Genomic DNA, 27274 nt, shown 5'->3' with positions numbered 1-27274 from the left:
AGGGCTACGCTGCGAGGTACAGGAAGAGCGTGATCAATGACGTACACGGGGGTGCTGTGGTGGCGCAGGCGCAGGCGCTTCCGGGCTGGGCGGCCAGCGCAGCGTGTCTAGAGCAAGCCGGGCTCGCCGGCGCGGCTCCAGCAGTGTCTGCCCGGGAGCTCGCGCGTTCTCCAGGCTCGCTCGCGCTGCCGACGGCGGGGGAGAGCAGCGTCATCCGCTCAGCAAGTCCGCTCCAGCGCTATGGGGACCATCTGTTCTTAATCAAAATTAGGGACTTGCTAGCCACGCCCCCATGTAGTACTGGGGGGGGGGGGTCAGGATGGACACAGATGTCCTGTACCCCCTCTAAGAATTCCTCCCACCGTCGTCTTACCAATAGGGATGAGTTTAACCCCCACGCAGCACCCTCTCCTCCCGCATGCAACTATCCTGCATTTGCATTAACCCAATTTGCACTGCGTTAACTCAGGAGCAGAGGCTGAGGGCAGTGTTCCCGCTGAAGATTTTCCGCCCAAGAGCAGAGTGAATTTTGTCTCGTGCACCAGTATTGAAGTCAAGTGAGCTTGTTCAGATGTGTTCCACTATGGCACCCAAGTTACTAATAAATATAAACCTTTCCTTTTCCCCTCTGCTGCCATGTCTCCTACCCTGCCCTTGCATCATCTGGTGCCCCTCCTCCCCTTCTGTCCTGGCTCCTGCTCTTCTCTCTCACCTCAGTCCTCCTGGGACCTGCCTGTCTCTTCCCCCTATGTCCACTCATACTCTAGTCCCATTCTGATCCTGTGTAGCTGCCCCTCTCCTAACACCTCCCTCTACCTACCTGCCCTGCCTCTCTCCTCCGCTGCCCATCCCTCCCCTTCTGCTTCACCCCCAGCAGGGCCAGCTTTAGGAAGTGCCGGGCCCAATTTGAACAATTTCGACAGGACCCCGGGCTCAATTTGAACAATTTTGACAGGACCCCACAGCATTTAGTTGAGCAAAAAAAAAAAAAAGGGATAAAGGCAGAAAAGGGTGGGGGGAGGGAGAGAGGACAAAGGATACTTGGCAGTGCCGCACAGCTGTGCAGGGCACTTTGAAACCCTAAGGTGGTACTTGAAAGGGGCAGCAGCTGCAAAGCAGATCCATGACTCGGCTGTGCAGCAGCTGCCCCTTAAAATACTGCCTCTGGCCTCTCCAGCTGACACTGTACTCCCCATCACTGCCCCTTTAAAACACCAAAGCGGCATTTCAAAGGGGCAGCGGCTGCCTCTGATGTTTCAAAGGCAACTTCCAAGGAGCCCGGGCTCAGCTGGGGAGTCCCTAGCTGACCCCGGGCTCCCTGCAGCATGCAGCGCAGCATTGAGCCCAAGGTCGGTGGGGGACTCTTTTACATTTCAAAGCAGGCAAGCTGACCAAAGCCCAGGGTGAGTGGGATTTCCCACTGGTCCTGGGCTGTAGGTGGAGTTCCGCATTCCTTCTTTGAAATGTACAAAAGCCTCAGTGGGGGCTCTTGTACATTTCAAAGGAGGAATGAGGAAGTGGCTACTAGTCGAGTAGTCAGTTACCCGCAATTTAATATCCTTTGGTGGGTCCGCTTGCCAGGACTGGAACAGGGACCCCACGCGGTGCTATTTTTAGTGCCGCAGTCCAGTCCCTGTGAGCAGCCCCAGCTCCAGCTAGAGTGAAGTAAGACTGGAACACACCTTGCGCTGCTGCTTTCAGGGACCCGCACTGCAGCACTAAAAATAACACCGCGGGTGGCCCCCGGCTCCAGCTGGAGACAAGCAGCAGCTGTGCCAGGTGCATTCCAATTGGGGCAGCCTCACCAGAACACACTTCGCATGGCTGCCATTTGCCTCTATCTGGAGCCAGGGCTTCCCACGGGGATCCAGACTGCAGTACTAAAAATTGCTCCACAGGCAGCCCCAGCTCTTGTCCTAGCACCTGCTGAGCAATGTGTGCCTCACCCCACAGCACCCCAGCTGGTTCCACATAGCTCCTGCAAGGCTCCAAGGCAGCCCGAGGAGGAGACGGGGCCACTGGATCAGGACCCTGTGCAGCAAAGGCAGTCCCGTGGGGGGGAGGGAGGAGAGAGGAAGGGGCTATGCACCACCGGAAGCTGGCCTGGCTGACCAATGCACCCTGCTGGACGGAGGGGAAGGAGGCTGCTGGGAGCAGGGTTCTGCAGCTGGGGCGAGGAGAGAGGGAACAGAGTGCCGGGAGGGCAGGGGACAGGGATCTGCAGCAGGGGGCAGGGGAGAGGGAGCACAGTGCTGGGAGGGCAGGGGATAGGGTTCTGGGGCAGGGGGCCAGAGGAGGCAGAGAGTCCTCTGCACCCGCCTTCTCCCAGGATTCCTCCGCCCCTCCCCCAGAGGAGGGAAGTCTTGTCGCACGCCTCCTCCGGGCCCAACTCCCCCCCGCCCCGTGGAGCAGGGAAGCCCATGCACGCGCCCCCTCTGGGCTCAACTCCCCTCTCCCACAGAGAAAGCAAGTCCCAGCGCGTGCCTCTGGAGACACACCCAGTAAGTTCCCGGCACACCACAGACTTGGGGCAAGGAAGCAGCCAGCGCATTTCCGGAACCCCCAGAAGCGACGCGCAGCTGCAGGACTTCCGTCCACCCCACGGGAAGGTGCCATTAGCTCCAGTGTCACTCGAGGTAGGTGGTGGGGCTTCTTGGGGGTGGAGGGAAATGGGGGGCCCGGAACGCCTCGCGATCGACTGGTTGGTGACCATGGTACTAGACTATGCCCCTCTAAGCTCTGGTGTGGGAGCCTGGGCTTATCGGTTAATCTTGTCAACTACATGCATTTCCCTCCCAGCAAGGTGCCCATGAGGACCAGACTTAAAAGAGAGGCTGACAGGGACTCCCTGGGAGTGGGGCCAGAAGCGCACTGGCTGCTGCTCCCGCCTCCGGGGACTATTGAACAGTTGTGTAACTGCTAAGATTTCATGGGGTTACATAACTATTCAGTTACACGATAGCTAACATCCCTAATACAAACTGCATAAGTTTATAGGAAACAAATTACAGTTGTTACAGCTAACTGAATTTCATTCTCAGCAGTTACTCAAAGTCAGCCTTTCGCTAATTAGCATTGCAAATATACTCAGTATTAAAACACTTTCTCATTTCTATAGAATAAGAACTGTGGCAGGTTTCAAAGTATGAACTGTGTATATACTGAATTTTAAAGAGATCTGACCAAAGTTCCCTCTTAATTTCTTCCAATCAGGTGTGGAATAGATTTTGTTGTGTGCACCAAGGCACATGGGATGTGCAACACCAGTAGAAAGAAATGCTGCCCAACGTGGGTGGTTGTGAGTGCTCTGTTACTTAGCTGGTTCCTGAATCTTTCCTGGGTGTCTGACCAGGGTCTCAGCTTACACAGAACAATGGATCTGAACCAAAAATATCACAAGATACTTTTTAGACTTAGCCTTCTAGTAACAGGTTTATACTTAGTCACAACTGCACCCATCTTTTATGTTCAATTGGGGCTGAACTGTAATCCCTTGTACAAAGTAACTATGCAGGCTTTGTATAGAGCACCAAGGTAAGTGGGAGCTGGGTAGTGAGGGAGAATCCTGCTTTTCCAACCCACAGCTGGCATAAAGGAGTCAGGAGTGTTTTTTGCAGCCACTATTGCATCATTTGGGCTTTACCAAAAGCTATAATCTTATAACCTCTACCTTGGGGTTTGGGCCAATGGATTGATATAGTTGGTCCATCCTTTTGTGCAAGAGGTGCAGAGTACTCTTGCATGCCTTGCCTTCCACCCCGGTGGAGCTAAACATTGTTTTTGCTGCTTTTCAGGCCTTATATTCCTCAGAAGAGATCAGGATGGAATATGGGGCAAATTATGTCCTCATGGGTAGCAATTCTATTGGCAGAAATTAGAAGATACCCCAAAATGCGTTTATACTGTTCTGCTAGCTACTACATTACTACTACATAATTATTCTATATTTTTAATAATCTCACTATAATAGGTAAGGGAGTGACAATATAGAATCTTAATGATATTACACAGAAACCTGAGTAATAAACCAGGTGTTCATAATTCAGATTCCACTTAACATGGGATTTGTATGTAGGTAACAGCACTAAAGCCCAATGTTTGAGATTCAGAATATTTATAGTTTTTGCAACAAGTATTAACACCATAATATATAGTAACAGCCGGAGAGAAAGTATTTAAAGATGCAACAGGTTGAATCTCTAAAATCCAGGATTCTCTAGTCCAGCAGTATCCGGACCATGGATATTACTAGACCAGAGAGCCCTGGCTGGTCAGGTTCAGAGGTTCGGCTGGTGGTGGGAAGCGCAGGCCCAGCAGCAGCAAGATTGGTGTGGTGGGGAGCACAGCCCTGGCTGGGACTGGAGGCAGCAGGGCTGGCACCAAGAAGCACAGAGTGGGCTGGTGGGGATTGGCACAGTGGGAGTGTGGCCCGGGCCAATGGCCAGGAGCGTAGCTGGGGACAGGTACAGCAGGAATACCACTGAAGGACTCATTTGGCCAGGAGAGCAGCCCAGAGTGCAGTCCCATCCCCAGGCGGGGAGCCCAGCCCCAGCAGGACTGGGGACAGCAGAGAGCAGGGCCAATAACTGGGAGAGGAACCTTGACATCCCCTGCTCCAGCAAACTCTCTGGTTTGGAACTACTCAGATCCCCAGGGTCCCAGATCAGGAGGGTTCCACCTGTACTAGCTACAGAAAAGCAAATGTTACAAGATTATATAAGGTTTTCACCTACTGAAGAAAGAAAAACTGAGAAGATTCCACCTTCAATCATGGAGTTTTTTAATTGCTTAAATATTAACTTCTTCAGACAGATGAGAGATTATTAATGGAGTATCCACTTGAAAAATGATCCAAATCTTTCACACGTAATATCAGAAAGCTAGAAAACATCTTTTTCTGAACTTCATTGCTGCTCTATCATTCTGGCAATACAGAACACTCACACAAACAAGGGTTTATTAAGAAAAAGGCTTAAATGCTTTCTCTACAGTTTTCCAAATTTGAAAAGTAACCTTATGCATTTTTCAAAGACAACATAACTTCTCATTAAACATAACACCACAATAAGATTGGAAAACCAACACAAGACAATCCACTCTAAAGAGATTTAGTTGATTTAAAATCTGAGATTGTCTTTATAACACAACATGATTTGGTATCCCTTTCAACTCCTCCAGTGCCCAATCTTGCAAAACACTGAGCTATTGAAATTTCCATTCATATTATTAGAATTTGAGAACACTAAGCAGGAGTCCATCAATCCCATGAAGAATCAACACACTGTCCATCCTCAGTAAATTACATGAGAAACTCAAGAGATTTAATTATCTGAACTAATTTTTTTTTAAAGTTTTTATGTCCTGCTCAGCTTTGCTCTGGGCTCAGTAGTACAAGGAGAGCGGCAGGATCCAGGCTTTTCTAATAACTATAATACGTACATTGTTTAACAGGAGATGAAAGCATACTAGAATATCTTTTAAGTTCTTCCAATGCTCAAGTTAAGTTACTGCAGTAGGTTAGCACATTGCTATTTCCTAGATTATATTCTTAATGTATTCTGTGGGATAAGGCGCCCCGACGTAGAGAATTGTTGAGAATCTGCATTCCCCAAACCCAGAACCATTCTGGCATGTACTGTACAAGAAGAAACTACAAAAGAGGGGGAGGAAAAAAGGTTAAAGGATTTGTTTTGTTTTACTTGCAGTTTTTGGAACTATCATGGAAGTATAACTCCTTCTGAACATCAACATCATCAATAAAGCAAACAACAATATATGATAACATTAAAAAACAAATGCTGTATTTTATGCATTTAAAATGGGGGTGGGGAACCTAATGCCCAGGGGCCAGATGCAGCCCCCAGCTTGCCTGGATCTGACCCCCAAGGCTTGGGGCTCCCCTCACCATTGGGGAGCCCATGCTGGTGAGGAGTGGGTTTTTTTGTTTCTCACTCGTGGGCAGTCCCTGACTGATTTTTCTGTGGGTCAGTGGCCCCTGACTCTAAAAAGGTGACCCACCCCTGATTTAGAATTTACAAATACAGATGTAAAATCAGGTTCTGCAAATCTTAGTTAATTCAAAAACTTCCATGCTCATCCCTTAATTATTTCCTAATCTCTTACATCTTCCTGTCCCATTTTTTAAAAATATTCAAATTAGCCACTAGGTGTTCACACTAATCCACTAATCATGTAGATGATAACATTTTTATCAACTACATGATTACCGTGTTTTAGCATAGATAACCCGCAGGTTATGCAAAGTTTTACAACTCCCCCACCCCTGCAAGCTATACTCGTCTTCATGTAATACAGGGTTTTTTTTACTTCGGTGACGGCTGAGGTGCCGAATCAGAATCGCTGTCGTAGCCTGAGCAGCTGTCACAGGGAGAGACCAAGCAGGCAGAGCAGAGGAAGATGAGAATTCAGGGAAGAGGTAATCTGCTGTGGGGAGGGAGAGGAGATTCCCCTGCTGTGGGAATACTCAGCGACCTTTCTTCCCTCTGTTGCATCTGTCCGGAAGAACGTGGCTGTTCTCCGGGAGAGGGGGGTGCTCTGTTTAAGGACACAGCTCCTTTGCTCAGCTCCTGGCTCTGGCTGCCTGGGGCAGACAGCTCACCCCGGGGGAGTGCACAGCACGGGCGGAAGGCAGCTGGGGAGGGTTGGAGACAGTGCAAGGGGTAAGCCCAGACACCTTCCTTCCCATGCAGCCGGGGGCAAACAGATCACATATTGTACAAATCAAAAAAAGTCTACCTTATATAGGGGGACACTTTTTTAGGCAGTTGAGACTAAAGATGTGGATTTTGTGACAATTTTTTTAAACAAAAAATATTTTCAGGAAATGAGAAATGCCAGATGTGTATTTTTTAATGCAATTTTTAAAAAATTTGAGATGTAAATTAGAAGTAGTAATCAGATGCTGTCTCTCCTCCTAAAGCAATATATGTTGCCCACTCATAATTTTATTAAACATGGAAGCAGTCAAGAAATATGGAGCAGTGCCTTTGGTTTAGATTGATTGATTTGTGCTGAAGATTAAAAATATATGTCCAAAACATTGCACTAGTTTTAGCTTCTCTATGAAAATCAATGGAAGCCACAAGGTTAAATTTCCCCTTAGGTAAAAGAGGTCATGAGAGATTTACTAATGTGAACTAGTTATGTGAACTATTTGGATTAATTATGTTACCTGAATAGAATGGAGCCAATATCCTGTAGTCCTTCTGGATATCCCCAGGGTAGAAACAGCATGATGAGCATATACTTTTGCTGAAGGCACACAAAAAAGCTTCCTTGATAGAACGTGATCACCCAATTGTGTCATGTTTGTGGAGATGAAGAATGGGATTAAACTCTGAATAAAGATTCCTTTTGAAGCATATTCATAATGCAGTGCTCTACTAAAGTGGTCCAAGTAGGCCTAGTAAGATAAAAACAATATATTAGGGTTCCTCAGTTTTGCATTGAGGAATAAAGCACTAGTGGAAAGTACTGTTAAAACTATTACCTTGGATAACTATATTACCGTTTTGACAAAATAAAAAAAGAAACCCTGGGTTTTGACATAATTACTAGAAAAAATCCAAAATACATCTTTATAGCAAAGCTATAATTTTAGATTTCAGCATTTATTTTTTTCATTCAACAGTAAGAGATCCAGTTAATTAGTTTAAAAGTATGTCAATTTTAAAGACACTTGCTTCTGGCTGAATTTTTTGTTGTATTTAAACCTACTATTGTTGCAACATGACCCAAATTTACAACTGAAATATATTTTTTCTTTAATACCTGGTGTGCTTTTTTCAGTTTACTCAATGCATTAGATATCACTCTGTGTATTCACTTAGGTTCTGGTCATGCAAACATTATGCATGTACTTAATTTTTCATATACAGGCAGTCCCTGACTTATGTGGATCCGACTTACGTCGGATCCGCACTTACGAATGGGGCTTTCTCGCCCCGGAGCTCGCAGGCAGCGGTCCCGCCACCTTGATCTCCCGGGCGAGAAAAGCTGCTCCCGGTGCCCCTGGTCTGCTGGGGACCATCCCCAGCAGACCAGGGGCACCGGGACCCCGCCGCCGCTGCGGCTTTGCTCCCGGTGCCCCTGGTCTGCTGGGGACCGTCTCCATCAGACCAGGGACATGGGGAGCAAAGCCGCAGCGGCGGCGGGGTCCTGCGCCTCTGAGGCTTTGCCAGAGCAAAGCCTCAGAGGCGCGGCACCCCGCTGTCGCTGCGGCTTTGCTCCCCGTGTCCCTGGTCTGCTGGGGGGGGGGGCAGCTAGTGTCCCCCACCCCTCAGCAGACCAGGCTTTTGTTGTGGACCCTGGGGCAGAGCAGCTGGGGTGCTGCCGGTTGGCCCCGCAGCGCCACTCTGGGCACTACTGGACCAACCCAGCAGCACCCCAGCTGCTCTGCCCCAGGTGTCCTGATTCAGCCGCTGCTGGTCAGTTTCAGCAGCGGCTGAATCAGGACGCCTGGGGCAGAGCAGCTGGGGTGTTGCTGGGTTGGTCCAGTAGCGCCGAGGAGCGGCGCTACTGGAGCAACCCAGCAGCACCCCAGCTGCTCTGCCCTAGGCGTCCCCAAGTCAGCCGCTGCTGAAACTGACCAGCGCTGACTACAGGAAGCCCGAGGCAGAGTTGCTCTGCCCCAGGCTTCCTGGAATCAGCTGCTGATCAGTTTCAGCAGCAGCTGACTTGGGGACGCTTGGGGTTCTTAAGTTGAATCTGTATGTAAGTCAGAACTGGCGGTCAGTTTCAGCAGCGGCTGAATCTGGACGCCAGTTCTGACTTACATACAGATTCAACTTAAGAACAAACCTACAGTCCTTATCTTGTACGTAACCCGGGGACTGCCTGTACATGTGTCTCACTGAAATTAACAGAATTACTGGTGTATAAAATTACACACATGCATGTTTACAGAATTAGGCTCTAAATTTGTGTGTATGGTCCAAACACTTCCTCAGCTCATTTACTCCCCAATGTAAAAAATTAACCTTTAGCATCAAAAACCTAAAGGTAGAAACTACAGAGATCAGGCACATCAAATAAATTAGTTTGGCATGCTCTTATGATGGTATTAACATTCCTGCAATGTTGCATGCTGTTACCATGGTATATGGCCAGACATCTGAATGCAACAGTAGTCTGGTATCAGACTGGTGACTTAGTGGTAACCTGGTATGATCCTGGATTCTCATATGCCTACAATACTTCCAGTGCTGCTTCGCTTCTGGGTGATAATTCATGGGATTTTTTTTTCCAGAATTCCTCATTGGCTGAAGGAAGAAGTCATCTTCCTTTCCCAACCTCACTATACTTGTGGAGAGGAAACAAACTGAACATTAAAAACAAAACCCCAACACTTTAAAAATAAAAAAATTCTTTAAGCAGACACTGAACCTAAAATGTCATTATCCCACTAGTGCTTCTCTAACCCCCAAGCATCCTTGACCCTGATCCTGCAAATACTTAGCCTGTTAGTAATTCAACTGAAGTGAATGGGGTGACTCACATGCTTAAAATTAATCAAATATTTACAGGATTAGGACCTTAATCAGTAATCCTACCACTCCAGGAGTTTGTGGAGGAAGCAGGAAGCCTGATACTAGTTCTACTGCTATCACCAGAAGTTTAGTTAGTATTAATAGTTGGAACTCCACATATAGGTAAGTGAAACATCAAAACACATCATTTTCTGTAAGTTTTGCAAAAAATAGCCATTTAATGTTCTAAACCTGACATTTAATACAGTATGAATTTAACAGCAAAAAGAACCACCAGCAAGTAGCTATGCTAATCTACTTTTAGAGGTTTACTATAATTCACAGCAAATAACTGGGAATGCTTTGCCATACACTTGAAAAAATAGCTTTATATGACAAAAATGTGAAAAGCTCTAATATTTTAGTTAGCAAGCGTATATATTAAAACATCTGAAATATCCCAGGACGTGCTCTGTGTGGGTGCCCAGAGGGGAACAGAATGAGGTCCAGAGCGATCCCTCTCCCTTGCATCCCTGAATAAAGAGAAGGCACAGTTCTTGAGCTTCAAAAAGGCCCAGGCTAGCATTATTTGTGACACCAGTCAACAGGGCAAAGCCATTTTTGTACAGCATTTACCAAATAGTGCTTTGATCCACAACTGGAATTCCTGAGCACTACCACAATACAAATAAATAGCCTCACACGCCTCTGCGCAAGCCAGTGAGCTCAACAGGCAAGGTAACAGAACTGCCATTTTGGGTTGTGCCTTTCCCAAAACTGCAACAAGGAGCTAAGATTTTTACTGGAGTTATTGCTGCATAATCCCTATGATATAGGCCTCTGTTTAAAGTCATATTCTGGCCCTGAAAAACCCTAATTATACACTGTTCATGTAGTATTTACCCATAAGATTTGAATGCCTCCTTTAAGAAATTTAACATATTTTTGTTCCTCTGAATGATTGTGTAACAATATAACATTAAACATGACACCTGACTTACCTTGGAGGCTGAATAGGCTGCCATCTGTGGAGTGGGTTTGCAGCAGGATCCAGAAGAAACATTCACAATCGCACCTCTTTTCCTCTCTACCATCCCTGGCAGCACTATATGCACCATCATGTTAGCAGCAGCAATATTTACATTGACAATTTCCCATAGTTTATCCTCAGATAACCTGGTAAAATATTCTGGGTAGGCACAAAACACTCCCACACTGTTCACCAAGATCCCAATGTCTTTGTCTCTGAGGGCTTCCTTAATGGAAGAGTAAACCTCACGACCTTTGCTGAAATCTGCTACTATAATAGCAGTTTCAACGTTATATGTTTCAGCTATTTCTTTAGTTACAGTCTCCAGTTTTTCTTTGCTCCGACTGATTAAAATAATGTTGAGACCATGGCTTGCCAGTTCTTCAGCATAGGCTTGTCCAATGCCAGCTGTGCTACCTACAGTAGAAAGATAGTAAAGTGGAGATATGGCAGCTAGTATGGTGACCCCAGTTTTCTGTTTCCACTTCTTATTTCATTATGATATTGTTCCCCCTTAAGGCGATAAGAAATAAGTGATCAGCCCCAGTCTCAATAAACCATACCAGAGAGAGACTTGTCAGTTACAGTCAGTTAAAACCTCAAGCCTAACAAAGTAGTAAATAGATCTATAAGAGTCATGTATTGTTTAGAATACAAAATTAGAAGACTGAGGAAAGTCTGGTGAAAAGAAGATGTCAGAAGTGCAAATTTTACCCGGAGCCAAATCTGAGTACTTTGTGTAAGTTATTTACACAAGAGTGTCAACAAGATGCTGGGTACATATCTGCCTGTCATTCTGCTCCTCCAATAGCCATTTTTCAACTAGAAGTCTCTACTCATCTTCTTAAATGTCAACTGGCTTCTGAGTCTAACCATGCAGAACCAGAAGAGTGTCTAAGTAAAGGGGGAAAAAATGACAGACTCCAGTAATATTTAAATGAAAGGGGTTGTGTCAGATTGTAAGAGTACAACAGAAGTCAGTAGGACTCTCTAAGATCTGAAAGACTGGATCATCTGCTTAAAAGGGATGAAAAATATTGACGGGAGGATTTAACTGACAATGCTGTTATTTCAGAGTTAGTATTTACAATGAAAGGCTCTAATTCAGCTACAAAATATAATATAGATATAATAAAATATAGTACATATCATAGATAGATAAATAATTACTAAGCTCAAACAGGGGAAAAGCATATTTCAAATCAAAGTCATGTACCACTGTCTTCCAGACAAAAATACACTGTTGCTTTCTCTTACCAGTGACGATAGCCCATCTTCCATACCGCTTTACAAAATCAGCCCTGCTGACCAGCTTGGGGATGAAATGCAACCTGATCAAACTGTAAGAATTACACACAAGGGTGAAGCATTTTCTGGCCATATACCATGCTCCAACTAAAGCCAGCGCTTCCATGTAACAATTGCAGGAACGACCAATCTCCCTGTACAAGAGGTTGAAACTGTCAACGGCAGCCATGGCAATCAGAAATCTAAAAAAACCAAAAAAAACAAAAAAACCTCATGGGTGATTTATAGACAATTATAGTAGCCCCTCTGTTTAGCAAAATACAAATATTAACACTGCGCATAGCTTTAGAACAAAGAATAATCTGATCAAAATGAAAATTTCAAGTAAGGAAGGAAGCCAGGATGTCAACACAAAACTATGCAATTCTGTCTAACATTGGGAAACTCTACTGTTAAGGTCAGCAACCTGACTTTCCTTTTCCAAAAATGTAAGCCTGTTTATCATCACCTGTCCACTAGGGATGTAAGAAGTAACCGTTTACACGGTTAACCAATAAACCTGGTCTTATTGGTTACCATGAACGGTTACATGCACACTCCCACTCTGCTCCTGGGGAGCTGGCTCCCAGAGCACACCATCCCCCAGGTTGCTGCCTGCCACCCCGCACTATGGGTGAATGTAACAGTATAACTGTTGAAAATTTCAGCGGTTACATGGTCACCAAATTATCTGCTTTTTAACATCCCTACTGTCCACACAAAATTGTTTGAAGTCGACCCTACTTGAAATCCTAATCCATACTTATCTTTTCTTGGCTTCTTTATTGCAATTCTTTCCCAGTAAGCAACAACAATGAAAAAGGTTTAGAAAACCTGACACATTAGCAAAGGTAAAATATCTGCATGTTTAGTCTTGCAATAAGATGACCGACGGGAGACCTGATAACAGTCTTCAAATACTTTTTAAAGAGGATGTTGATCCATGCTCAGTGAAAGTACGGCAAGAGGGGGTTTCACCTGAAGCAAGAAAGGTTTTGGTTAGATATTTGGAAAATCTTTCTAACTATAAGGGTAGTTAAGCACAGGAGTAACCTTTCAAGGAATGTTGTAGAATCCCCATCACTGGAGGTTTTTAAGAACAAGATGGACAAATTCTTATCAAGGATGGTCTCCATTTACTTGGTTCTGCATCAGAACAGAGGACTGTACTTCATCCCATCCAGCCCTACATTTCTATGATGCTTTGTGCTCCAAATCCTATATCCAGACTGTCACTTGAGAATGATTTCGCCCATCCTAAGGCATGTTTCCACACATGGATGATACCTTACAACACCACTAATTCCCTAAGGGTATGTCTACAACAGCGAAGTTATTTCGAAATAACAGCCGTTATTCTGAAATAACTTTCCTAGCGCCTACACAGCCAAACCGCTATTTCGAAATTAAATTGAAATAGCAAAAGGCTTATTTCAAATTTGGTAAACCTCATTCCATGAGGAATAACGCCAAATTCGAAATAGCTATTACAAAGTAAGTGCTGCGTAGACACTTATTTCGAAATAGGGGGCCTCCAGCCCTTTCCAGGGAGCCCTGGTGGCCACTCCAGCCTCAACCAAGAACACTCCTCTCCCTCCCCCTTCCCTGGAGCCCTTAAAGGGGTTGACTCTGGCCACAGTGCCTGTGCCAGCTCCAAGCCTGCCAGCCCGCCCAGAGCCACTGCCCCTGACCCAGTGGCCCCAAAACATGAGCCAGTAAGCCACTGGCAGCCAGCCCTCCTCTGCTCCCCAGAAGCAGACTGCCAGCTCCCAGGAGCCTGCCAGGGCCCGGAGAAGGCAGGCTTCTTCCTGGTCCAGAGTGGAGATCACAGACCTTATTCAGGTTTGGGGGGGATGCCCCCAACATCCACGATTTCTGCACTAGACGGAGGAACGCGGCCGTCTATGGCAGGATAGCTGCCAGCCTGGCCACCAAAGGCCACATGCGAACCCAGGAGCAGGTTTGCATGAAAATCAAGTTGGTCCGGTGAGACACCCAACCTTGAGCCCTGAGCTTCCCCTCCCCCTTCTTCCCCTTGCTTCCCCTTTCCAGCTCCCTCCTCCCAGGTTTCCCTCTCCCACTCTCTCTTCTCCCCTCTCCTGCCTCCTTTCCCCAGTCTCACCAGAGTTTATTTCCCGTCCCCCCCACCCCAAGTTTTGTTAAATAAAGGGAGTTTGTGTTCATGAAAACATATTTATTTAATTTGACATCAGGAAGGGGTGTTAGGGAGGGGTAAAGTGGAAGAACGTGAAGGAGGAATGGGACACAAGCCCCCAGTGTGGGGCAGTCCAGAGAGGCTCTTAGTGCTCCTCAGGGTGGAAGCACTCCCACAGGGCCCCCTCGATACTGACAGCCCCCCGATGGACCTCCCGGATGGCAGCCTGCAGAAAGTGCAGCCAGGCTCGCAGCAACGCATCCATGAGAAGCACCAGAGTGCCCAGGGGTAGCTCTGGCTCCATGTTGCAGAGTGCTGTGGTATCCTGAGTGAGGGCAACCAGAACATGCAGAGACAAAATGCTTTGCTGTCTCTCATGAAGGTAGGCAAGCAAGCAGGGAAACCTGAGAACAGGCTGTCCAGGGGGGCTCCCTTTAAGCACAGTCCTCAGTTAGCCTCAGGCAGCAGCCACACAAAGTAACTCCTGACCTGATGCCCTGCCAGACCTGGTTCCGGCTGGTCTTAAATGCGATTCAGCGTCCACTCAGTGTGGACGCACTATTTCAAAATAGGAAAATGCTATTTCGAAATGCATTGTGTGTCTAGATGCGTTATTTCAAAATCACTTATTTCGAATTAACTATTTTGAAATAAGATATTTCAAAATAACGCTGTAGTATAGACATACCCTAATACAAGATCAAAACTGCAGTCCTTGCTTTGAAGACAGTCCCTGACTTTAAGTCAACCTCCCTCTAATTCTTTCGTGCCTTCTTCTGCTTATTCTGCACTTGCCTTGCCTTTCTGTCTCAGCCCCCCTGTTCTTCCTCTACCCTCAATTTCACTGCTATTTGTGCAAGATCCTTCTACTTTGCTGCTCCAACAGCCTAAAATTGTTTCCCTTTACTTATCACTTCCCTACCACTGATTTGGTTTTCCATTTCTTTTCAAATCTCAGGTGAAAAGATCTCTTTCCTCCCTCATATGTAATTTTTCATTTCCTCTCCGCTATCATTTTGTATTCAATAGACAATATCAAGTTTATTATCAAGATTTTTTCATCAACTTATATTTTCATAGTTGAACAAAAATTGAGATATTAGGCTTTATTTATATCTATTTAAATTTTTACAGTTGCAAGAAATTGTTGGGATGCCAGATAATTATTTAATGATAGCCTCTAACAAGGTCTCAAACTGTATTTTTCTTACTTTGCTTATCTTTGTATTTCAGTTATCTATGGAATTATTGTTTAGTTAGTTTGTGTGTGATGAAATTAACACTCACATTTACTGATAAAAATAATATTTCCAAGACTAAATATACAGTACAGTTGCATCATATTGTACATTTTCCACTTTTACAAGTGTTTGCAAAATGTTTTGCCTATGAACATTGCTGTTCACAGCTGCTGTGATTCCAACACGTAGAAACTAGCAAGAGATTAGAATTAGAAACAGGAATCAGAATTTCATAACAGGATAAAGAAGTTTATGGGAACTATTCCATTAATTAAAAGAGATGCACATTTGTAGGATTAATTGTTAATTATGGGCTGTATATACTGTAGCAGCGTAGATTCAGTTGTGTAAAGTACATCCCACTTGGAAGCTATAGAATTCAATGCTAGTTTTGTCATTGACTTAACATAACCATGAAGAGAAGGCTGAGATTAATATAGTTCTACTGGTTAGACACACAAAGTGAAACAAAAAAACCCAAGTGCCTAATAAACCTGTAGTTACATAAAGTACGGTATTGTGGGGATTTTTCATAAAAAAAGGACTGTCTGTACCATCTGAACTCCAATATTGGCCATTCTAGTCTGATCTGTCTGGCTGTGTCTACACTGCACCCCTTTTCCGGAAAAGGGATGCAGATGAGACAAGTCGGAATTGCAAATGAAGTGGGGGATTTAAATATTCCCTGCTTCATTTGTATAAACATGGCTGCCGCTTTTTTCCGGCTCGGGGCTTTGCTGGAGAAAAGCGCAGGTCTAGACGGGGATCTTTCGGAAAATAAAGCCTTTTCCGAAAGGTCCCTTATTCCTCTTAAAATCAGGAATAAGGGACCTTTCAGAAAAGGTTTTATTTTCCGAAAGATCCCCGTCTAGACTGACACTTTTCTCCAGCAAAGCCCCAAGCCGGAAAAAAGCGGCAGCCATGTTTATACAAATGAAGCGGGGGATATTTAAATCCCCCGCTTCATTTGCAATTCCGACTTGTCTCATCTGCATCCCTTTTCCGGAAAAGGGGTGCAGTATAGACACAGCCTCTATGTTTCTCCTCTTGCTTCTATTTGAGGATATTCTTCATTTTCTCTCCTAAATTAACATAAAATGTTCCTAGCTTTGGAATATTAAGTTACAGGCCAAATCCTCCTCCCAAAATGACAATAGTTAAGTGGAGAGCCTAGTGACCTATATATTCTCAGCATCTACAAATGTATACATACTGGCTACGTCTACACTGGCATGAATTTCCGGAAATGCTTTTAACGGAAAAGTTTTCCGTTAAAAGCATTTTCAGAAAAGCGCATCTAGATTGGCAGGACGCTTTTCCGGAAAAGCACATTTTACGGAAAAGTGTCCAGGGCCAATCTAGACGCGCTTTTCCGCAAAAAAGCCCCGATCGCCATTTTCGCGATCAGGGCTTTTTTGCGGAAAACAGAACTATGCTGTCTACACTGGTCCTTTCGGGCAAAAGTCTTTCGGAAAAAGACTTTTGCCCGAACGGGAGCAGCATAGTTTTTCCGGAAAAGCACTGATGATTTTACATTAGATCATCAGTGCTTTTCCGGAAATTCAAGCGGCCAGTGTAGACAGCTGGCAAGTTTTTCCGGAAAATCAGATGATTTTCCGGAAAAACTTGCCAGTGTAGACACAGCCACCCAGTTTATAAGGCACATTACAATCTGCTTCTTTTGGGGAAAAAAGTACTAATTGTGAAACTTAATAGGTATGTGAAAAATTATCACTGCTTTAAACTAAATTATACAACATATTTCTTATTTTACTAGATCAAACTATAGTCCATCTTGTTAGTATTTGCAGATGCATAGAATCATAGGGTTAGAAGGAACCTTAGGAGGTCATTGAATCCAACCCTCTGCTAAAAGCAGGACCAATCCCAACTAAATCATCCCAGCCGGGGCTTTGTTAAACCAAGACTTAAATCACTAAGGATGGAGATTCTACCATCTCCCTAGGTAACTCATTCCAATGCTTCACCACCCTCTTAGTGAAATTCTTTTTCCTAGTCTCTTCTATAGGCTAAATAAGCCCAAATCCCTCAGCCGCTCCTCATAAGTCCTGTGCTCTAGACCCCTAATTATTTTGTTGCCTACTGCTGGACTTTCTGCAGCGCACCCACATTCATAAAAAAGCTAACATCGCAACATAAAGGTTCACATGTTCAAAAGTCCATTTCCAATACCCAAAGTACACACACATACAACCTGGGGATTGGTAAACTCTCTAATGGCTGCAATTTGTGCACAGACTTATCTCAGACTTTGTCTACACTACCAAGCAGCGCTGTCCCTAGGGGCTGTAGGGCCTGAGACAACCCACCCTACACACCAGCTCTTGCCCCCATTGAACCCCTCTCCCTAAGCCCCCACCTCCCAAGTGCCACAAGCCGGAGGGATTACTGGAGGGCCTGGTGCCAGAAACACCCTACACTCACAGCAACCGCAGGAGTGACCTAGCTGGGAGATGGCAGAGCAGAGCAGGCTGCTTGGTTGGCTCCACTTCCTGCAGCTCTCATCCTTGAGGATGTTAGATAACAAGTAATAGAATAGTTGACTAACTCCATGAATTCTTACCGGTCAGTCAATTATTCTAGTCCCCAAGGGTGGGGCTGGCAGCCAGTGCAATCCAGCCCCACACCAGGGAGTACCCTGCCATCCCACACTGTTGCCTTAGTATCAGAGGCAACAGAGCAGGGTGCCAGGCAGGAGCTGGTCTGCAAGGGTTGCTGGTTTAAAAACCAGCTCCCCTCATGGACCAGCTGCCTGCCACTCTATGCTGCTGCCTCTGATAGGATAGGGCTACACTACAGCATTGTTTCAAAATATCTTATTTCAAAAGTTATTTCAAAATAACACATCTACACACAAAATGCATCAGCATATCCACACTGATTGGACACTGAATCACATTTAAGGCCAGCTGAAACCAGTTCCAGCAGAGCATCAGGTGAGGAGTTACTGCCTGAGGCTATCTGAGGCCTGTGCTTAAATGGACAGCCAGTTCTCAGGTTTCCCTGCTTGCTTGCCTACCTCGATAAGGGACAGCAAAGCATTTTTTTCTTTGCCTACTCTGGTAGCCCTCACTCTGGACACCACAGCACTCTGTACCATGGAGCCAGAGCTACTCCTGGGCATTCTGGTGCTTCTTCTGGACATGTTGCTGCAAGCCTGGCTGCACTTTCTGCGGGCTGCCTCGCAACATCTGCAGCAGCCCAACCCCCACGCCATTAACCGGACCGTCCTAGGGTATGTGGAGGAGCAGCTGCAGCTCCTGGATGCCAACGTGCCCTGCCACGTCTGGCATCTGGACACCAGCAGCGACTGGTGGGACCACATCATCTTGGAGCACTGGGAAGAACAATGGACCCAGAACTTTAGAATGAAGAAGGACACCTTCATGGAGCTCTGTGAGTGGCTCGCCCCTGCTCTGCAGCGAGAGGACACGCACATGAGGCCCACCATTCCCCTCCAGAAGCGTGTGGCCATCACCCTCTGGAAGCTCTCCATGCCGGATAGCTACCGATCCGTGTGGAACTAGTTTAGTGTGGGGAGATCCACCATCGGAATGGCAATATCCAGCCACTGTGCCAAGAGGGAGGGTGCAAGGAGGGTATGGGCTGCCCTAGGGAAAAGGGGGGGGGGAGGTGGTGCAAGTCCCCCTCCCCGGGAGGATTTGTTCTGTCCCACTCGCTATACGGACTGCCCATGGTGGCCAGGATTGCAGGGGAGTTACTCCTGGAAAGTGGGGGCACGGGACAGTGGCAGGGAAGGAGCACTCTCAGCCACCCTGGCACCCCTGCGACTCTTGGTTTTGTGTCCCCCTCTGCAGGTGGTCAAGGCCATCAATAGAGTGCTGCGCCGCAGAGTCATCCGCCTCACTGATGTGGACACAGTGATCGAGGGGTTTGGCGCCCTGGGGTTCCCCAACTGTGGGGAGGGCAATTGACGGGACACAAATCCCCATCTGTGCCCCAGAACACCAGGCCTCCCTGTACATAAACCGAAAGGGATACTTCATCATCCTGCATGCCGTGTCTGACCACCGGGGCCACTTGCGCAGGGGGGAGGCGTGGAAGGAGAAGGGGCTTGGGGAGGGGGAGGCACCAAGGGATAGGGTGCGGGAGAGAGAGAAATGCCAGGGGGCCAAGTGCAGACAATGAGGGAAAAGGTAGGAGGGGAAGTGTCAGAGGGAGGGGGGACAGGGTGATGCTGGGAGAGCAGAGGAGAGGGGAAGGGCATTGGGGGCTGGAGGAGGAGGTGCCGGGAGAAGGCTTGAAAGAAGGGGTGGGCATGAGAGAGGTGGGGATGGAGCAAGTTATGTGTGAGGGCACAGAGGGGCAGGAGGGGATGGGGTAGAGAGTGCTGAGGGGGTGGGTATCAGGGAAAGAGAGGGCAAAGGGGGCAGGGGCAGTAAGAGAAGGGGGAGGCACCAGGAGGGTGCAGGGCTAAGGGAAGGTGCAGGTGCCAAAGGATTCTGGGGTGAGGAGGAGGGGAGAGCTGGCCACAGGAAGCAGCACTGGATGGAGGAATCAGGGCAGGCTGGGGAGATTGGGGGGCCGGTGGAAGCAGGGCTGCTGGGAGGTGCGAGGTTGGGGCCAGAGAGCTGGCCAGGGAAGATGGAGGGTGGGGGAAGAGAGAAGAAGTGGCTGCCGGAAGGAGGGCTGGCAGCGGGGTTGGCCAAGGGAGATTGGGAGGAGAAGCGGGGGGGACCTGGCCAGAGGCGCAGCGGGGGGAGCAGGGAGGAGGAATGAATCTGCCTGCGGGGAGTGGGACTGACCCGGCCATATGTAGATCTTGGGACACTGCCCCTGTTCTCCCCTCCCCTCCCGCCCCTCCACAAAGCATGAGTTAGTCCGGCCCGGGGATTCTATTGTCCCCCCCACACACACACCCTCCTTGAGTAGTTGCAAACTGTCTGGCTGGTAGACACACTCATGCAGCCTGAGCACATTTACCAGCCAGGCAGTTTGAAACTACAAACTGATACATCTAGTAATAATAAAACTTACCTAATGAGAAAATACCAGACATGTTATATGTCTGGTATTTTCTCAGTTTGTTTTTTATGTGTTTATATTTTTGGGCTGAAAAAAGCAATATTGGAAAAAAAAAAAGGGTTCCAACTAAAGTAAAAAGTTTGGGAAAACCTGGTCTAACCAGCTTTCTGTCTGTCTTACAGTCCATTTATCCAATCCATATTCCCTAACTTGCGGGCAAGAATATTGTGGGTGACCATATCAAAAGCTCTGCTAAAGCTGGCACTGGGGTTTTTGGGAGGACCAGAAACAACTTATTTGAATATTCATCATTTGATTAATGAACATGCAAATATGCAAATGAACATTACCAGTCCTCCAAAAGTTCGTGAATGGATTTACTGGTCCCCGTGTCAAAAAGTTTGAGAACCCCTGATCCAGGCTATCCCTTCTTTTATACCTCAGAGGTAGCAAAAAAATGTCAGTGCAAATGGAAAGAACTAAGGGACTGAGGAAAACAATGTATAGCTTACTTAAACCAGGAAATGCTAGTTTTAAAACAATCTGATCCTCAACAGATCTAAAAATGCCCCTTTAATCTAATGTGTGAGAGATAATGAAAATGAGTAGTAGGAAGAAACAAAAGGAGAAATTAGAGAGGATATGGAGGACAAGAGAAGTGAAGTTATGATGAAATGACATTGGAGATGTATTAAAAAAAAATTAAGTGCTCACAAATCCTTAATTCTCTTTTAAAAAGTGGGTGGTTCTCTTTCTCTCTCAGCAGTTTGATATATTTTAACAATTACCTCCTAAGTAAATATATCCAGGATAAACTGGTTCTATTTTATCTTTATCACTGTAAATTGTAACAGTTGTCATCAGTCCTTATCTATATACAAGACACTATTGCTTACAATTAGGTTTCATGATATTACTCTATAGAAAACAGAAACAAAGTCACTGGCTCAAGGAACTCACAAATTATACAAACATAAAATAATAAATCAGATAGAAAATATGAAAGACTGGGGCATGGACTCAGCACAGTGCAGGATTTACGTAAATAATATAAAAGTACAGAAACTGATTTTACATCTAGAAATACGACAGCTAGATACTCACACATCCATAGCTTAAAGCAATATCACAGAAGTACTGGGATTCTCATCATTTCCTGGAATTTCATTAGTTCTTCAATATTTTATGGCTGCCTGAATTTGCTTAAATGCAACCGTGGCTTTGAAAGGGGGTGTGGAGGCATTTTTAATCCTTGAGATAAAAAGCAACATGTCTTACTTAGCATTACAGGCTGAATTTACTACTTGGGATGCTTCTACAGCTGTATTAGCTATTACGTGTAATGCAGCAGAGACTAATGTACTGCTCTTTAGTCGGCAAACAGGAGTGTCATAACCCATGATCCCTCTAATTTTTTCCATCCATGAGCAGAATTAATTTTTTTATGTGCACTGAGGCATATGAGGATGTGTACCACCAACATAAATACATTCTGCTGCCTGTGGGTGCTCTGGTCATCAGAAAGGCAGTATCTGAATCTCTCCTGGGTGGCCATCCAAACACTCAGGTTACAGGGAACACTGGTCATAACTACTATAAATAACGCAATTTACTTCCAGATTGATGCATACAAAGTTTATTCCCTGAATGCACACATTCTTCTGCCCTACGAATTCAGTAAAGTACCATCATATTTTGAGAAACAAAAAGCTTCTTGGAAAATAGCCTAGGGCAGTCAATGCTACACACTCTTTGTAGATCAGATAATCTTGTTTCAAATTGGCTATTTCCCTCCTCTTCCACCACTCCAGTTGCTACTTGTACCCCCATGTTTTTTGCCTGCACAGCCTTCAATCCCCACAATTCTTAATTTTATCTTGTAGCGCATTTGAAGCCTTGGGTGCATATATTACATCCCAAAATTATGCTTGTTTCCTTTGCTACGTTAAGATATTGTACAGACATTTAATGTACCATTGACAAACACCTCCCAGTATTTCTCTTGGCTTCTCTGTTTTATTCTTCCTTACAGCTATTGGCTAATTCTGCTCAAGGCCTTTGCTGGCATCAGTAGATGGAGATTTCTGGCTATGGGACTGCAGGTGGGTGGCATTAGTTGAAGAGGATGCGGGACAAGAGCAACTAGGAGATGTGTTGATTCAGTGCATCCCACATCAGCAGACTTCCTGACATAAGTCACAGAATCATAGTACTGTAAGGAACCTTGAGAGGTCATCAAGTCCAGTCCCCTGCACTCTTGGCAACACCAAGCACCATCTAGATCGGGATGGGGAACCTCAGGCCGAAGGGGCTGAATATGGCCCCCACCTTGCCTGGATTCAGCCCCCTAGGCTTATGGCCCCTGCCCCCCTCCAGGATTGGGGAGTCTGCACTGGTGCTCTAGCCCTCCCCTACACATACACACTGCTGGGCTGGAACACACAAAATCTACTAGGCTGGGCCCTCTAGGCTCTGGTGTGTGAGGGGAATATGGGGAGTGTCTTTCTCCTTCTTAGTTGGGAGCTATGCTAGTGTGGAGTTTGTTTTTGTTTTTTGGCTTCACACTTGGGTGAGGCCCCTAACTGATTTTTACGTGGGTCAGCAGCCCCCAACCCAAAAAAGGTTCCTCAAACCTGATCTAGATCATCTCTGACAGATGTTTGTCTAGCCTGTTCTTAAAAATCTCTATTAATGGAGATTCCACAATCTCTCTAGGCAATTTATTCCAAGGCTGCCTTCTTCCAGTGTTAACTGTGCAGTCCTGTTCTCTGTTTGAATCACCCCTTCCTCTCTCCCTGTTAATCACATCAGGAATGAATCTGACCATATGCCTGGTATTGGTTCTCTCATCAATCACTCAATTTACACTGAAATTAGCACACAATTTGTCAGGAATATTAGTTTATCTGCTTTTACGTATTCACTTGTGTAAGTCAAGACCATTTACATACAAGGAAACCAAAGTGAGAGTGTCAGTTACCCACAAAGTATCTCCCTTTTCACCCTGAATGATTTCCCTTTACTGACTCTGTTCTCTCTCTTGGCTTTTTCTCATATCAATATTTTTCTAGTCTAAGCATTCTGACCCTGTTAATTTCGTACCTTACAGAATTTGTACCCATAAATTATTTTAAAAACAAACAACCACTAAGCTTCCTATCAATAATTTATTCCAAAAAGCAAGAGGCTGATTGTAAGTAGCATAAGCATATTTGTTTTACTTTAATAGAGTTTTTTTTCTTACCCAGGAAGTCCAGACCTTACAACAGAATACAAATCAAGAAATCCATGAATTTTACGTACCCTATGAAAAATTGGTCCAAGGTTTCTGGTTATACTTTTGAAGGTATTTTCTATTAAATAATAAATCAAGAAGCAAATCCTCTCCTTGCTCCTATTTACTGTATTGCTTTAAGAGCTTCAGCCCGTGCAGCTTCAAGTTCAGAGTAAAACCTGGATAGTGGATTCACACACTGCCTGGCCAATGTATCAAGAACATCACTGGCAAACTACAGGTCATAAAGATGCAAAATCCAAGTTTGTGGATGCTCAGCTTTTAAAGAGGAGCAGCAGATCTGACATTTCTAGGTCCTGCATATGTTATAAAAAAAAGTTAAGTTGCAAAATTATATTTGCAGTGTAACCAATGTACAATACACTGACATTACTTGAAGTTTCTAAGGCCAGACATAGTTCAATAAATATTCTCCCCATCCTGGTTTCTTTTGGGGGAAAACAGTGTTTATATTATCATTCATGTAGATACCTTAAAAGGACATGGATATAAAAATGATTAGTCCATGACAGAATGAGTCAGTTGCATAGTAACACTGGAGCATATCCATCCCTACTGAAAGCAAGAGAAATTTCAGAGACTTGAGTTGACTCAACTTAAACTTTCAGCCAATCTAAATTTGGTCCATTTTATTTTTTCCCCAAAGAAGAAACAAAATGCTGGGTTTGATTTGGTTTTTCTAACAAGGGAGATGAAGTTTGAGAGTGTTACAACACTAGGGACAAACTGGGAGAATGTTTAAACAAAGACATTAATTATCTTACCCATTACAAAGATAGCTTCCCCAATTATCACCTCTAATATCATTAGCTCACAGACATTTACCCCCCACCCCATCCTCCTCCTGTTCTGAAATTTGATTTGTCCTTTTCATATGTGTTCATTTTTTTTGATTGTATCCTTTGGTATATGTGGTTGTGACAATTTTCTTCCACTATTTGATTTGAGGAAGTGGGTCTGGCCCACGAAAGCTCATCATGTAATAAACCATCTTGTTAGTCTTTAAAGTGCTACATAGTCCTGTTTTTCCTTTCTCTGTGGTGATTCAAAAGGGCAGCCCTGGAGCCTGGAGTCAGCTGGGGACTCCCTGGCTGACCCCGGGCTCCCCGTGGCATTTCCCCAGAACCCAGGTTCAGATGAGGAGTCCCCAGCTGATCACGGATTCCACTTGGTACTTCCCTGGAACCCAGGGTCAGCTGTGTGGCAGCTTCCCCTTTGAAACTGATACCTTGGCCTGTTGTAAAGGGGCAGTGGAGTCTGAGGTCAGCTGATCCTGGGCTCCACAACTGCCCCTTTGAAAGGCACACAGGCAGCATTTTAAAGGGGCAGCCGACGCATCTCTGATCCGCACATCTGGTCCATGGCGCTGACACTTTGAAGTTCCCCTTTACTCCCCTCCCCCTTTGTTGCCTCTATTTTATATCGATTAGTCAAAATACTATCCGATAAGCATATGCTTATTGGAAAGTCGACTAGTCTTTCACATCCTTAAATCAGGATTGGTTGGTAAACTCGGCAAAAGTAAACAGTATGCATTTAAATGTGGCCAAATGTAAAGTCATGAATCTAGGAAGAAAGAAGAACACTCTCCCAGGAGTGAGAGACTCAAGGCATGTAATCCATTTTGTTTAGGAAGATTAAGGGTTGACTTGATCACAGTATATATTTATGGCCCTATCAAATTCATAGCCATGAAAACCATGTCAGACCATGGAATCTGGTCTTTCGCATGCTTTTGTCCTACATTATACAGATTTCATGGGGGACCCCAGGATTGCACAAATGGGGGCTCTGGACTGCAGCCCATAAAGCCCCTTTCTTTAATCTCCAACACAACCTGGAGGGAGTTGCCAAGGATGGAGAGAGGAGTCTCTGCCCCCAGCCACAACAGCTCTCTGTGCAGCAAGCCCTGAGCCCCAGCACAGGGCATATTAGGCAGCTATGCAACCCCACATATTAGAGAGAACTTTAAACATAACCATAAACTGTAAGGGTGGCACCCAGGTTAGCACTACTGGTACAATTAAGGGGAGAGGAAAAAAAAAAACTTTCCTGGAGTAGTGTCATGCATATGCTTGCTTGCAAACCCCAATAAATATCACCATGGAGCCTGACCTGCTTTCTGTCTGTCTGTGGGACAAGGACTCACTAACAGAGCTCTTCAACCATGCAGAGCCACTAACCAGAACCTGAAACTACCCAAGTTAAATCTGAAGACAAGGCGTAAATTGTTTAGCTGGGTAAGGACTATTGCAATTTACCAAGGATCGCGGTGAATTCTCCAACCCTGGCAACTTTTTACGCCACGGTTGGATGTTTTGCTGAATAGTCTCTCTCATTCCCGCAGGAATAAGTTCAGGGAAGGCCACGGCCTGCGTCACGAAGAGGTCAGACAACAAGGCCACGGCGAAATCCCTTCCGGCTTTGTTCGTGTATGAAACCCACCTCCTCCTGGCCTGGCACTGCCCGGACAGACCGCGCATCCCCCCGCCCCCCAAGCCCTACCCCCAACCCATTTCCCGAGACCCTCACTCCCCACGCATCCCAGACCTTCCTCCCCACACCTCCCCCGCCTTGCTCCGCCGGTACCTGGCCTACGTCCAGCTCCCCTCCAGCGAAGGCCCCGCCCATTCCCAGATCACCTGACTCCTCGGTTCGGAGGCGGGGACTGCCCAGACGCGGTTGCTAGAGCGCTCCACGGGGAGTCGCGCGGGGGCTTCTGGTCCCGCCGTTGTGTCGCCATGGTTACGGGAGAAGCTGTTAGAAGCGGTTGAAGCGGAGGGAAACGGGTGAGTCTCTGCTCCGGGAGGTGGAAACGGGCGCACGACCCCGAAATGGGCGGGGGGGGGGAGGGATCCCGGGCATGGCAGGTCGTTAGTGCAACTCCCCTGTGACCAGTCCCGCACAGTGTGCGCGCGTCCCCCAGTCACGGAAACGGCGGGAGTGTGACCCCGCCGCCTCTGGGACAAGCGCTTCGTGAGGGCAGGGCTGTGCATCCCCGCTCTGAGGGAATTGCATCAAGGTGGGCGAGTTCTCTGAGGAACTGCGCTAGTAACCCCCCTGGTCAGTTTTCAGAGTGGAGAGAGGTCACTAGTGGTATCTCCCAATGGTCCGTGCGGGGGCCAAGCCTATTCAACATAGTTAGACATGACCCGGAGAAAGGAATGAAGAGTGAGGTGGCAACATTGGCAGAGGATACCAAACTGCTCAGAATAGTTAAGAACAAAGCAAATTGTGAAAAGCGTCTCAAGGATCTCACAAAACTAGGTGATTTGGCAATAAAATAGCAGATTCATTTTAATGTTGATAAATGCAAAGTAATCCACGTTGGAAAACATAATCCCAACTATACATACAAAATGATGGGGATTCATTTAGCTATAACCACTCAATGGAGAGATCTAGGAGTCATTGTGGATAGTTGTCTGAAAACATCCACTCAATGTGCAGCAGCAGTCAAAAAAGCAAACAGAATGTTAGGAATCATTTAGAAAGGAATAGAGAATAAGACAAAGACTATCTTATTGCCTCTAAATAAATCCATGGTATGCTCACATCTTGAATACTGTGTACAGGTGTGGTCACCTCATCTGAAAAAAGTTCAGTTGGCGTTGGAAAAAGTTCAGAAAAGGGCAAGAAAAATGTTTAGGGGGGTTGGAACACATGCTATCTGAAGCAAGATTAAAAAGACTGGGACTTTTCATCTCAGAAAAGAGACTAAGGGGGGATATGATAGAGATCTATAAAATCATGACAGGTATGCAGAAAATG

The 27274-nt window shown here is 45.9% G+C and overlaps 2 protein-coding genes and 1 long non-coding RNA gene across 13 annotated transcripts in view; 2 read left to right on the top strand and 1 right to left on the bottom strand.

The window, feature by feature from the left end:
- Window positions 1-93: 93 nt before the first annotated feature.
- LOC102452517 (uncharacterized) lies at window positions 94-5819 on the top strand. The gene is made up of 3 exons (XR_332769.4): window positions 94-557; window positions 2462-2636; window positions 5706-5819. It is a non-coding gene; the product is annotated as an uncharacterized LOC102452517 (long non-coding RNA).
- On the bottom strand, window positions 4764-26212 carry HSDL1 (hydroxysteroid dehydrogenase like 1). 9 transcript variants are annotated; one of them, XM_075940332.1, is made up of 8 exons: window positions 26093-26177; window positions 23512-23799; window positions 21313-21459; window positions 12706-12783; window positions 11776-12008; window positions 10490-10935; window positions 7193-7423; window positions 4764-5650 (listed from the first exon to the last, which is right to left on the bottom strand). In XM_075940332.1, the coding sequence occupies exons 5-8, from the start codon at window positions 11993-11995 to the stop codon at window positions 5549-5551; spliced, it is 999 nt and encodes a 332-aa protein (XP_075796447.1). In that variant the 5' UTR covers window positions 11996-12008; window positions 12706-12783; window positions 21313-21459; window positions 23512-23799; window positions 26093-26177; the 3' UTR covers window positions 4764-5548. The 9 variants fall into 9 exon arrangements, with proteins under 9 accessions (XP_075796447.1, XP_075796448.1, XP_075796445.1 ...); XM_075940333.1 differs by having other exon boundaries at window positions 12727-12783; XM_075940330.1 differs by having other exon boundaries at window positions 11776-12783.
- Window positions 26153-27274, top strand: part of DNAAF1 (dynein axonemal assembly factor 1) — a 104350-nt gene continuing 103228 nt past the window's right edge. For all 3 annotated transcript variants that reach the window (XM_075940326.1, XM_075940327.1, XM_075940325.1), the window contains exon 1: window positions 26153-26292. The gene's annotated coding sequence lies outside the window, so the exon portion shown is untranslated. The remainder of the gene's footprint in view (window positions 26293-27274) is intronic.

This window comes from Pelodiscus sinensis, chromosome 12 (genome assembly GCF_049634645.1).
Source record: "Pelodiscus sinensis isolate JC-2024 chromosome 12, ASM4963464v1, whole genome shotgun sequence".
NCBI classification, from domain to species: Eukaryota; Metazoa; Chordata; order Testudines; family Trionychidae; genus Pelodiscus; species Pelodiscus sinensis.
This window is presented reverse-complemented; position numbering and strand designations above follow the sequence as displayed.